This window comes from Paramormyrops kingsleyae, chromosome 9 (genome assembly GCF_048594095.1).
Source record: "Paramormyrops kingsleyae isolate MSU_618 chromosome 9, PKINGS_0.4, whole genome shotgun sequence".
Lineage (NCBI taxonomy): Eukaryota > Metazoa > Chordata > Actinopteri > Osteoglossiformes > Mormyridae > Paramormyrops > Paramormyrops kingsleyae.
Genome location: NC_132805.1, coordinates 838,941 through 852,688, shown reverse-complemented (window position 1 = coordinate 852,688; position 13,748 = coordinate 838,941). Strand labels below are relative to the sequence as shown.

The 13,748-nt window shown below is 45.3% G+C and overlaps 1 protein-coding gene across 2 annotated transcripts; it reads right to left on the bottom strand.

Annotated features, from left to right (window-relative positions):
* Positions 1-5,561: 5,561 nt before the first annotated feature.
* LOC111850394 (RNA-binding protein 24-like) lies at positions 5,562-12,430 on the bottom strand. Of its 2 annotated transcripts, XM_023824252.2 has the most exons (5): positions 12,358-12,430; positions 11,929-12,101; positions 11,274-11,397; positions 10,916-10,970; positions 5,562-7,338 (listed from the first exon to the last, which is right to left on the bottom strand). In XM_023824252.2, exons 2-5 carry the CDS (start codon positions 12,094-12,096, stop codon positions 6,990-6,992), a joined length of 696 nt encoding a protein of 231 aa, XP_023680020.1. In that variant the 5' UTR covers positions 12,097-12,101; positions 12,358-12,430; the 3' UTR covers positions 5,562-6,989. The 2 variants fall into 2 exon arrangements, with proteins under 2 accessions (XP_023680020.1, XP_023680019.1); XM_023824251.2 differs by having other exon boundaries at positions 11,929-12,410.
* Positions 12,431-13,748: the final 1,318 nt, after the last annotated feature.

Sequence of the window (13,748 nt, the reverse complement as noted above, 5' to 3'; positions counted from 1 at the left end):
GCCTTTCTCCCGTGAACGGAGCTCTGTCCTGAGGGTGCCGGGGGTGTGTCTTTGTGAGGTCTTCATGGTGAGCCTTTCTCCCGTGAACGGAGCTCTGTCCTGAGGGTGCTGGGGGCGTGGCTTTGTGAGACCCCTGGGAGGAAGTATCAGAGTCACTGACCTCACGGTTTTGACTAATATTCTGTGAGCACAACACACCGTAACTTTTGTTTATATCCATCTTAGTTTTGAGATTTCGTCTAAATAGGTGGAAATTGTTTTGTCACTGAAAGCGCTAAAAGGCGCCTGTGTAGGCATACGTTATGTATGATTTATGTGATGTCATCAGAAGAATACTTTTTTTAAAGCTGATGAAAATTAACCAAAATTACTGTAATAAGAAGACAATGGGACCAGGATTCTGTGACACACATCAGCATGACTGGACCATAAATAAATAAAGATGTGAATTAGAGTGTGAACACTGTCCGACACTGAGTGTCTAAAACGCTATTAATTAAATGTGATACAGCTTCCTGGGATATGGAGGGGGGGTATGGGGACTGACATGTCCCTGTCGATGTTCCCAAAGCAATGAAGTCATGTGCAAGTGCCTGTAAGTCTTTTACCATCCATCCCTCCATCTATCCATCCATCCTCTATACCCGCTTGTCACATGCAGGATCGTGGGGGTCCAGAGCCCATCCCAGAAGCTACAGGCACGAGGCTGGGAATAACCTAGATAGGGCCCCACCCATCACAGTTAATTATTATATTATATTATATTATATTAGAGTCTATACTGGAATTGGAGTGTGAACGCTGTAAGCAGGGGCATCATAGAGGGTGGGGGGTTTTGAGGGGGGGTTAGAATGATTCCAAGGGCCCCTGAATGACAGGGGCTCTAAACATCCTGGAACATAAACGGACTGGTGTGGCTTTGGGGCCCACTATGATGTCCTTTCCATCTCTAGCAAGTAGCCATGATGGTCCATATGTCTTATATTTTATCTTAAAAACTGCAAGGAAAGATTCTGATTCTCCTATAGAGGGAGCAATGGGGCTGCATTACACCATGATGTTTGATAAATAGTAATTGCGATGACTCCCTGGATAGGCTCCATGCTCACCCTGCATGGATGCGGTTTCATGGAAAATAGATCAAGAGATTGATAAATTTCAAATGCTTATTTTTCTGAAAGACATGTTATGCGTGGTCTGTAATAAAGCAAGTTTTTACTTATTTCTGTTAGCTATGGTCTTGATTATTGTGTGTAAAGTTACATTTTTATATTGAAAAAATCTCTGCAGTCCATGCATGGGGCAGGGGTACACCCTGGACGGGATGCCAGTCCATCAGGGGACACAAGGCAGGGGTACGCCCTGGACGGGATGCCAGTCCATCAGGGGGCACAAGGCAGGGGTACGCCCTGGACGGGATGCCAGTCCATCAGGGGACACAAGGCAGGGGTACGCCCTGGACGGGATGCCAGTCCATCAGGGGGCACAAGGCAGGGGTACGCCCTGGACGGGATGCCAGTCCATCAGGGGGCACAAGGCAGGGGTACGCCCTGGATGGGATGCCAGTCCATCAGGGGGCACAAGGCAGGGGTACACCCTGAAAACGATTCAGACACACGTCAGTTCACATCAAAACAGCTGGATGCTTCTATTATCAGTTATGGTACCCAAAAAAATCTTACCCTTGATACCCAATATAATGCTTAAAATAACAAACTAAGACACCATTTATTAATAAGCATAAAAGCATCATCTGAAGATGGCAATTCTTATTTCCACCACCAGAGGTCAATAGAGAGGTGAGGCCTAATGGTGAACAACAGAGTAAAAGCACCTCACCTTTCAAAACAGTTAAAATGGGCACAAAATACACCGATACATGCAGGTGCAGAAACGCAAAGTAATACGGCCGAACAAAGCCAAGGGGGAGAGCATACCAAGCGTCACATTGCATAACTTGATGTGATGAAGAGCAGCCCTGCCCCCTGCTGGTGGGATGGCAACAACTGCAGAAGCAGCTGTTTTTTTTATTGACAGTCCCCTTGTCCCTCCATTAAATACACATCTGCGTACACTGGTTTGTCAACGTTGGTCACACTGTCACATTCCTGGGGTAGCTCTTCACCAACCTGGGTACAACCTGGGATGGTGTTTAGGGTGTGGAATGCAAAGGACGGTACCTCAGCATTTTTTTAGACGCCTCTCGGACAGGACATGGGACGCGATGACGATGTCCTGGTGAGATGACACACCTCAGGGAGCCGGCATGGCGTTCCGGGTCGACAGGTGTCTGGGCTGCGCTCCGCAAAGCCTTTGTTGGATTATTTCTTTAGTAAGCCCACCCCAAGGGCCACCTGCCCACTCCACTGTCATTCAGGCTGTAAGGCTGGGCGGGGGGGCAGCTGACACATACAACAGCTGCCTCCCCCCCCCCGTCCTCCCGGCGGCACACAGCACGTTCCTGTTACTCTAGCAGGTGTGTGCGCACATGTCAAGAGGAAGTAGAGGATTGTGGGTATCGGAGAGCCCCCCCTCACGCCACTGACATCTGCCTGCCTATGAGAAAGGGGTGGGGCTACAGGAAGGGTGACCACTTCCACCTGTTCTTCATTCTGACACCCCTGCATATTATTGTGTTTTGCTTTTGTTTTGACAGTAACCGCAGACCGGACCCCCCCCATCCCCCCCCCCGGTGTCAAGCCTGAAACACCCACGCAGCTGTGACACGCTTGCCTGCGCAGAATTCATCTTTTTTTGCAATCCTCACCAAAGCACAGATTCACATGTTCGCTTATTCGGAAATGTTTTAATTTGGCACCAGTGTCTGTGTTCCTCGGAGAATGGAATCCCAACATAAAGCTACTGTCCTCTCAAAAATCGCTGTGTCACATGGTCTGGTTCACCGGCCTTGTGGCAAGTTTTTTCTTTGGAAAGAAAACATCCATGGCAGACATTTATACTGCATGTAATGTCATATGATAGACACACAACACGACGAAAAGGCAAAAGAGATATAACATATCCGGTATAATTATATATCAAATAATCAGCTTGCATTGTTTGCCTAAACATACCTTTATTTATCTGTATTATCTGGGTTTCTGGGTTTGTGGTCTTAATTTTTGTGGTAATGTAAGACCTCCCCTAGAGACAGCCCGATATTGCCACTTCACAGAGACACCCCACTTTCGAAACACCAAAATTAGCAGCTTATCTCAGGGCAGGATGGGGCAGAGATGAGCTGGACGTGGTGACTTCGGTCCCAAGAGCTCCCTGCCTTCCAGTGAGGGAGGGAGGTGGCGCAGTTGACGCAGGAACTGCACTGGAGGAATCTGGCCACACGCGAGTAGGATTAGCGCAGTGCTGTCGTAAATAAAAGAAATGAGCAAGACAAAAAACATGAATGAAGAAAATCTCTCAGTCACACTCATGTCGAACATGAGAGCAGCGGAAGAGACCATGTCACTGATATGACGGGGGGGCATGAACCTGCAAAATCAAAAGTAAATGGAGTTTCTTCCATGCTTGATCTTTCCCTGTGAACAATGTAGACAAAAGGACAAAAGTGACTGTATTTTCCATGTTTTGGAGTCACCCAACACTGGATCATTAAGTGGTGTATTTCCCCATTGTGTCCATACATTCTTTCTCGTTTTCTTATAATAATAATAATACACCTAATGAGAGGCGGCATTTGGAATCGCCTCACAGTGTCAGTCCACCTTGGTATTCTGAGCGTATGGTAACGCAGGACAGTGCAAAAATACATAAAAATACATATTTGGGGATAAAAATGGGGGAAAAAAACAGGAATAAACCAAGGCCATTAACATGCTTCACAAAACAGCCTTGAAAACACTTTAAAAAGCATTAATGTAAGCCAATTGACTTATTCCATATGATTCATGCTGACCCGGATAACCAGTTAGGAAGTGGATGGACGGACTTGCATCACAACGGCTACACTGAAAAAAGATTGCTTCATTATTATTGTGCAATGTTCTGCTGAGCTCATCACAGCACTACAAAACGACAGTTACGGAGGTGTCGGGCGGCCGTACAGACATAATCTCATCCTATCATATTACAACGCAGTTCTCACTACGGCGCTAGATGCTCGGAGAAAGCCACACTATTTCAGGCCAGCCCGGAACATTCTGGGTGGGGCAGAATGGCAGGCCGCAGAGCAAATACACGGCACCCCGGGGGCAATGGGCTCATTTATCGTATGAAGAAAAACAGTAAGAGAAACAAAACAACACACTGGTGATTTTTTTCTACATTCTATTAAAAACACACTTCATGTTGCAATATTTACCAGCTTATTTTCATACTGAGGTCAAAGAAGGTTGACTAAGATAAAGAAAAAAAGCACTAAAAACTAGAATGTTAAAAATGATGAAAATAAGCATTAAAATCTAGAGTATGCTTTGAAAATAGAAGATCTATTTAAAAAATAATTTAAAAAACAGAAAATGGAAAAAACAACTTTTGGAATTTTAAAATGCATGAAAAACATCTGACAAACAGTTAATCGCTGAAATATTGCTTTGTTGATGGTGTCTGAGCTGTCTAACATGTTTTTGGGATGGTGTCTGAGCTGTTTAACATGTTTTTGGGATGGTGTCTGAGCTGTTTAACATGTTTTTGGGATGGTGTCTGAGCTGTTTAACATGTTTTTGGGATGGTGTCTGAGCTGTTTAACATGTTTTTGGGATGGTGTCTGAGCTGTTTAACATGTTTTTGGGGTGGTGTCTGAGCTGTTTAACATGTTTTTGGGATGGTGTCTGAGCTGTTTAACATGTTTTTGGGATGGTGTCTGAGCTGTTTAACATGTTTTTGGGATGGTGTCTGAGCTGTTTAACATGTTTTTGGGGTGGTGTCTGAGCTGTTTAACATGTTTTTGGGGTGGTGTCTGAGCTGTTTAACATGTTTTTGGGGTGGTGTCTGAGCTGTTTAACATGTTTTTGGGGTGGTGTCTGAGCTGTTTAACATGTTTTTGGGATGGTGTCTGAGCTGTTTAACATGTTTTTGGGGTGCGGTATAAATATGTCTCCTGAATGGAACTCGTTCCTTACTGTACATGTTGCCTTCGGCCTTAAACTACCCAGCACTGATGCCTGGTATCACACTCATATAGGGTTTGATTAAAGAATGAATATCGCATTTATATACTGCTGTTCAAGACACCTAAAGCACTTCACAGAAGCAATGGGGAGGCACCAGGACCTGCAGGACCTGCAGGTAAGAAGGGAAAGCAGGTATCCTGAGGTCAGTAGGGCAGCAGGTAATGACAGCAGTCTGTAGAGGCAGGGAGGTCATTTGGTTGCAGTGAAAATGGTGGGATGAAGCCCACCTGGGGGGGTTGGGTTGAAGGGGATGCCCAGCACAGCGAGGGCTGTCTCCACCTACTATAAACAAAGAACAAGGGATCATCAGATGGATAAGAACTAAGCAAGAGTGACTAACAGCGAATGACAAGGAGCAGCACGGGGAGGTGGGGCCACTGGCCTTTCCCACAACCACCCATTAAAATATAGACAAGACCAATCCGCTGACAGTTCTCTTAAAATAACATTGTATTTATTTTTTGTATCTTTATTTCTGCAACAAACAGTTCAAGTATTACAAAAGTCCTGACGGTGTACAATAAACTTAAAAAGTTAACAGAAGCACGGCTTTACAAAACTGGGTAAAAAGCATTGGTGCGTGAAGTTTCGACACATTTTTCATTTTCAGTAATGTGATTGAGAACAACTAAGAATCAGAAAGACAGCCATACACTTCCAATTTAAATTTGCATCGTAAATAAATCTTAGCTATGAATTCAGTTTGACATTGTCCGTCATAAAAAGAGTTATTGACTTAATTTGACTGGAAGAGCACATGTACATTTTACCACAAGTACCCGTCACAATGTTGCCGTTTGAGCTTAACTTCAGATGAAGCCTTTATTTAACCACCACTCATTGCTGGCAAGATCATTATCAATGTGGTACATTGATCAAGCAAAATACTTCTAATATCTGCATATATTCAGACAGTTAAATGGATCAAAGCCATTTAGGGAGAAATTGTTCAAATAAATTAGTCTTCTTAAATAGCACTTTAATAATTACTACAAGGCACAATAATAAATAGATTAACGTTCAGCTTCACATTTCCTCTGTTTCTCCTTTTCCCCTGTTTTCTCTTGTTTTCTCCTGTTCACCCAGCGACAAACAGGTGGAACTTATACACAGGAAGGTGCCCCCCATGGCGAGAGCCCCCCCCCCCCCAATCTTCTCCTGGGCACCATCTCAGGCATCTGCCTGGACCACAGCTGGAATACTGTAAGGGTGAGGAATGGGAGCCAGGCAGCTCCGTGTGTCACTGCCTGTCCCCAAAGGCCGAGAGCCGGACACTCCCCAGCCCACTGATGTACGTGTCTTTCTAGATCCAAATGCATCATTTGGTTCAGACATTCCTTACAAAGGGTCCTCACGTTCTCCTGAAGTCAAACTTTGCATAGATTAAGCACGAGAGTAGTTCAGTCAGTAGAAATGAACAGCAATGTTCATCCCTTCCTGTGTTGTTACGTTCGTTTATGAAATTCCCCTGATGCACTGGACAGTTTAAAAATAACTGGAAAATACCCGATAATCTGAACACACCGACAGCAGTAAAAGAGGATTTTCAGACATGATAAATATCAAACAGAGCCTGTCAACATAATCACCCATGTCTGCAGAGTAACTGTAAAAGCTCTCACGCCCAGTACATTCTAGCTACAGCCTTCCTTCCATTTCCCTATACAAATGAATAATTTATCATACAAAACAATGTCAGTAATAATGTAAAGGACTTATTTTTCATACTGTTTCCAAGTCCTTCCTGGGTCACTGCTGTGTATTTTAAAGATTCTCCTAGTCAACATGAGTCCCTCCAGACTGTCACAGTGTAACGCAGATGCCAGACCCTTCTGTCGCCCCCTGCTGGTCACCCAACAGCTACTGCATGTGGTCAGCCTGCAGCGTCTGGGGCTGGTACTGGCCGAACACCATGGAGGCCGGGCCTGGGGTGGCGGCAGCAGTGGCCAGGGCCTGCTGGGACGCGAACCCGTAACCGGCAGCGGTGAACCCAGCCGGTACAGGGGATGCGGCGTAGGGGTACTGTTCATACGCGGCTCCGGCTGCGGCGGCTGCGGCGGCTGCGGAGTACTGCGCATAGGCACCGGCGTAGTCCAGAAACGATGAGGTGGCGGTGGGCGTGGGCGTGGCCGCTGCCGCAGCCTGGACGTGCGGAATCACCACGCTGGGCTGCACCAAGGCCTGCGGGTAGACGTACTGAGCAGGCATCCTGCGGAACAAAGAGAGGCTGTCACAGCGGCCGGGTCTCTCCAAGGACACCAGCTGTCACCGACTCAAGCGGCTCTGTGGCTCCACAGGTACAGTATTGGGCTAACAATGTAAAGGTCATGGCTTTGAATCCCACATATCATATAGGTAGGGGTGGACCGGCCAGAATTTACCAAGCTGTCCCCCTTATGATAACAGGCAAGCACCCAAAATCACTACATTTACAGAGAAAACCCCCCAACAAATTTCACTGAGTAGCAATGCCGCCCCCCCCCTTCCCTCGACTGCGAATTGTTTTGGATGAAAGAGTCAGATACACAAGCAAAACTTAAAGATAAGCAGAAGAATCTGTGCTAGAAAACCAGACACAGGTCTTTAGTGCCTAAATGTTAGTAACCTTGAAATTCACTTATTCAGGATTAATGAGGAAACACATTTATAAAGAAAATGGTTAATGTATTTCCCAAACAGATATTTTCAGGAAATAAACACACATCCAACCAGTCGCCCCCATTTCATTTCCTCTCACACAATTCAATGTTCTCACTTTCAACATAACACCAAAGTGCCCCTGGACAAATCAGGAGGCTCCCTGGGGGGGCAGGCGGCGTGCCGGGGGAGTGAGGGCTGCCATTTTGGCAAGTCTCCCCTTCTTTTATTTACAGCAGCCCCCTTTACAGCTGTCTGGGGGGCCGGCAAGGGAGCACATGTTCGGGTTGTGAAGTCAACACTATCCCAGAGGCTGCTGCCTGCCACAGACACACACACACACAGACACACACAGACACACACACACAGACACACAGACACACACACACACACACACACACACAGACACACACAGACACACACAGACACGCACAGACACACACACACACACACAGACACACACACAGACACAGACACACACACACACACACAGACACGCACAAACACACACACAGACACACACACACACACACAGACACACACAGACACGCACACAGACACACACACACACACACAGACACACACAGACACGCACAGACACACACACACACACACACAGACACACACACACACACACAGACACACACACACACACACACACAGACACACACACACACAGACACACAGACACACACACACACACACAGACACACACACAGACACACACACACGCACACACAGACACACACACAGACACACACACACACAGACACACACACACACACACACACACACACAGACACACACACACATAAGCCACACACAGCCAATTTAACCTCCCCCTGCTCAGCCAAACAGGACCTGCATTAACCACATAAGCACAGGCCCAGTGGGCTTTCTGTCCTACTGTGCTACAGCAATCGTTTTCATTTTGTGCCGCTTTACTTCCTACTGTGAAGCATCTCCTTTCAACTTCCTCCTTCTCTGCCCTCCCCCACTTCCTCTATCAATAGCTCTACTGACAGTCGGGTTGGGCTGCCAGCCGCTATGCTAGCAGGGCAAAGAACTGCAGCCAGCAAATCAATCCATCACTTTAACTGCATGTTTGTAGCAGATCTCAACATGCTTTCCTTTGGCTATTCTCAAAAGAGAAAGAAAGAGAGAGAGAGAGAGAGAGAGAGACTGGCAGCCTGTTTTCAAGGAGACACACAAGATAACACAATGATTTTCAGCTCCAGCTATAACAGCGGTGGACTTTACCCCTTGTATTCCTGGGAGGAGTTTAGTCTGGTTAAAAATACTTCTGTCACTGTGCTCCTCTTCCCAGCCATGAGGTTTGTTGCCGAATATAAACATATTTTCTCTGGCGTGACCCCAACCATTTTTGGTCCCTCAAGTTCAGGGCTAAGTATAGGTGCTTTTCAAACCGAACAAACAGACGAATTAGCGTCGCGATACAGGTAGCGTGCAGACTATTAATATTTGACAGCACACCTGTTATTGCAAAGGCTTCTCAGAATCATCCATTATTAATTAGCTCAGTATCACTCTTCAAATATTAGGTGCTGCACATTACAACAGGTTCCATAAGTATGAAAGGAAATCCCAGGGGTCTGAAGAAACCCGTTTTTGAAAATGATTTAATTCAAGCCAAACACACAAGCACACAGAATACCTACAAATGACGGCCTCCTGTGCGAGTTGCGCGGAGTGTTTGAAGAAGTGAGCCACTTGTAAAAAGCAGCTCGGATGACATAATCTTTTCCACAAATCCATGATTAACGCATCATGTTTTCACGTGACGCAATGCACTGCTGACTGTGGCAATTGAGCCGCTCCGACTTGCCGCAAGCGGCTCTCCCACAAAAGGAGGCGGGGCCGCAGGGCTGGGACCCTGTGTCCGTGCATCTCAGAGAGGGACAGCGACGGCAGGCGGCCCGTCTACATGGACCCACTGGCCCATCCGGGCTTGCTTCTTTCCCACAAACCTTTCCCATCATTCCCATCATCTTCCCTCCTCTCATCTCACTCCCCCCTATCTTGCACTGATCTCATTATAACCCCAAACCCCTGGTATTTTAGCTTTGCACTACTGTCTACTGCTATGCACATACTGTACATATGTATACCATGCTTATTCTGCCGGATACATCCATTTTTATTAGAGATGCAAAATTCTGGGAATTTTACTCATTCATTCCCATATATTAATTCTCATGGAATATTTCCAAAATTCTCAAGCTTGACTTTCCATGGAATGGAAAATTTCTGGAAAGTTTCCAGAAGTTTTCTGCTCCTTTGAAACCCTAAAATTTATATCTCCATTTTTATATTTACATATCAATATTTATTCTCACCTTTATTTCACTTAAGTGTTTGTCTTACGTTTTGTCTCCCCGTATTAAATTACCGAGCCTACAGATAATAACACGCAAGTGTAAGTATCTCATTGTACTCAGTACTTGTACCAGTACAAATGACAATAAACCTTTTGAATCCTTTGAATCTTGCTCCCAAGATACATGTTTAATTTCCCACTTTATCTAACAATACACACTGTGTGTAACAAGTCACATATGACTAATATGCTTATTCTCCTGCAAACCTCTTAGATAAACAACTCAAAACTTTAAAATCAACTTTAACAAATGGTTTAACTATGATTTACTACGGAAACCCACAGAAGTAGCTTACTGGAATGGCAGTGTGACAGGAGAATGGAAAGAGTAACTTTACAAGCGACACTAACACGGAGAGTGACAGGGAATGGGGGGGGGGGGGGGGGGGCACTAACAGGCCCGTCTCCATCTGCTTATCTCAAGCAGAGCAAGACGGAGCTGAGGGTTTATCTCCCTGCACAGCGAAATCCTCGAAAGCGTTCGACACTGATCAGCAGGCAAGCAAGACGACCTTCAGGGCTTATACTCCCTACAGTGGGGCCCCAACGGGCATGGGGGGGGTCATCATTAATACGACCCCCAAAGACAGAACTGAGTCAGCCAACAATCATCAGTATGGAGGGGGGGAAGGGGCGTCATTTTGAGGGAGTCACAAGACACAGAAATGACCAAACCACAGAAAGTACCTGCTGAATACTGAACACACACTGTGCAGCTGAACACAGCTGAAAACAGCTGAACACGACTCACCCATATGTCCTTGGGATGAAACTTGAATGGATTCGTGGAACAGCAAAGGAGAATCCTGGATACAAACAAAAAAAAAATGTGACACATACCTTAACAAAAATGTATCTTAATGTTGTTCTGCTTTTAAACTGACATAAAGCACTGAAGATGGGCTACAGGTCTGAGTGGAAGATGGATGTATCCAGTGGAAGGTGGATGGATGGATGGATGTCATGCAAAACTCTTAACTCCGGTTTTAATTAGATGTACCATGTCATTTTTCACAAGGCAAATCAAATTCAGCATACAGTGATTTCAGCACATCTAATTTTCTGACCAGTTTGCCAGTCTGCCCAAACTCCCCTGAGGACATGCTCACCTGACTGAAGGACCCTGGGCTTGGCGCCCAGGTAGGCCAGGTTAACGTTGGCCTTCCTGCCGTCAATTATGGGGTTGGGATCCTTGCAGGCCCTCTCTGCTGAAGCTCGATCTGCCATTGTAACCTTGGGCCACGGGGGGAATGGGTGTAAATACACGAGGATGATACACGTGCAAGCAGAAGCACATTCTTTACAGTCCAAACAAGGTCAAGTTCAGTATTCCTAATACTAACCGGGTAAAGGCATATGGTAAATGGAGCACCAGGTTGGTGATTAATAAGTAATAACTCAGCTTAGTTTGTGAGTCTTAGCTATCCTTGATGCGTGAAATCGGTCTACAATCGCCATAAAAATGCACACAAGAATACAGAAAGTTTTTGTTGAGTATTGGTGTCCTTTGAAGCTGGAAGGTATAATTCGCGATTAACGCTTTCCTTAATCTATTTCAAGAATATACCAAGTTCATCCAAACATATGAATTATTCTGCAGACTGGACCTCACTTTAAAGCCATTCATCGTCACCAGTGTAAATTTAAGCATTCATTAATCGGTTTAGCCGAAATTATCGTTCATATTCAGTAAGAATTTTTCCCTTGTCATGCCAAAAAAGTAGAGGTTACGGTTAAAGAAATAAACTTCAAATAATTACTTACAAATCCATAGCCCCTGGACTTTCCCGTCTGCCTGTCAGTGATCACAACAGCCTCCTCGATATCCCCGTAAACTTCAAAATATTTCCTCAGGCTGGAGTCCGTAGTGTGATATGGAAGACCCCCAACAAATATCTTCGTGTAGGTCGTGTCCTTCTGCGTTGTATGCATTTTTGCTGCCAAAGTCAATGAACAATATATAGTGCAATATCTGCGCTTAATTACGATTTATACTAAACGTGTAATGCTTGTCTAACCGCGACCGCATACAAAAGCCTGCATAAATAAATAAACTGTATAAACAAAATAATAAATAAAAAAACAAACTACGTAGCTATTAAGGGAGTAGTTGAGGTAGGTCTGTCGAGAGAGAAGAAATTGACCAAGGCACAGGGTATAAACGAAAGTATCGGAAAGTTTGATCGCACTTACTGCAATAGTAGACGGGGACAGTTCAGCGTTTAGGGCGCTCGCATTAACCCCACCCAGCGCGTCTCTGCGAGGGAGGGACCGGCCGGGCGGCTCTGCCCCCCAGCTCCTCCGGTACCCTCCCCCGCATCGTGCACTGCCCTTCATGTTATTTTTGTAGTTGTTTCTAATTATCACCATGAAGACCTTTAGAATACGCAAAACTAGTGCTGCCTTTTAAATCACCCGGAACCGATTCCTTTCCTTTAACAATTGCAAAGGGCTTCTTCGTAAATTTGCAACGCACGGTTGAGACTTAAACGTTTTAAAACGGAATTTAGTTCACTAACTCCAGACAATGGTTTCGTTAAAGAAAGAAAAAGACTGGGGTCATAAAGTCGGTCGCGCTGCTTCAAGACTCGACCCTTTATTGCCAGTATGTATAAACATACCAGAATTGTTTGTGGTCCTCTGACAAACATGTATAACAGGACAAAACTGCAAGAAATTCATAGAAACCCTTCACAGAACATATATGTGTAAAACTAAAGATGCAATAGGATAGATTAACGGAAGACAATTTTACAGAGCACACAGTGCAAGACGTCTTAAAACAATAAATAACACCAGAGTACCATGTGCAAAAACAGCTGCAGGTGCAAGGAAAGCTAGTATGGACAATGTGCGAGTGATCCACCAAAGCAAAAAGGGCTGTAAAATGACATAGTGCAATTAGACCACAGAGGTAAAATGTCAGGCAAGGGAAGAGGGGATTTGTCCCTGGGTGAGTGGATTTCATCTGGATTTCTAAGGTACTTGGCGAGAGAATATAAGAGCTGGTTGGCTGCAGGAAAGAAGCTGTAGGAATGGCATGAGAAAGCCTGATTTTCTCAGTTGAGCAAACCTCACGTTGGAACTTGGTTTTGGAGACAGTATAGAGGCAGCAGGGAACCAGGCACTGATGGAGGATGTCATGCTTCTTGAATTAACCTATGAAGAAAGTCATTTCTGGGTTTTTCTGCTGATGGAGGTGACTTGCATGTCCCATTACAATGTGCTGGTGATACTGGTCTCCACCACAGTCATGGCCTGACCATTAATTTCCGGGGGGAGGGCAGGCAGGATAGCTCTGATCTTCATTGTCTAGACAACATTGAATTCCAGGTTGTCTCTGACACATCAAACGACAAGACAGCTCACTTCTCTGTGATGGGTCACATCATCGCTGGAAAATGAGTCCTACTGTGATTGTGTCATCTGAAAAATCCACTGTTTTGATGAATTTGTTTTGAAGACTGTGAGGGTGTCTGATGGACTTGAGATCGGCCGGCATCAGAAAGGTTTTCATAACCACTGATGTCAATGCAACTGGCCTGTAGTCATGTACTCCAGTGAACTTGTCTTTCTTGGGAAAT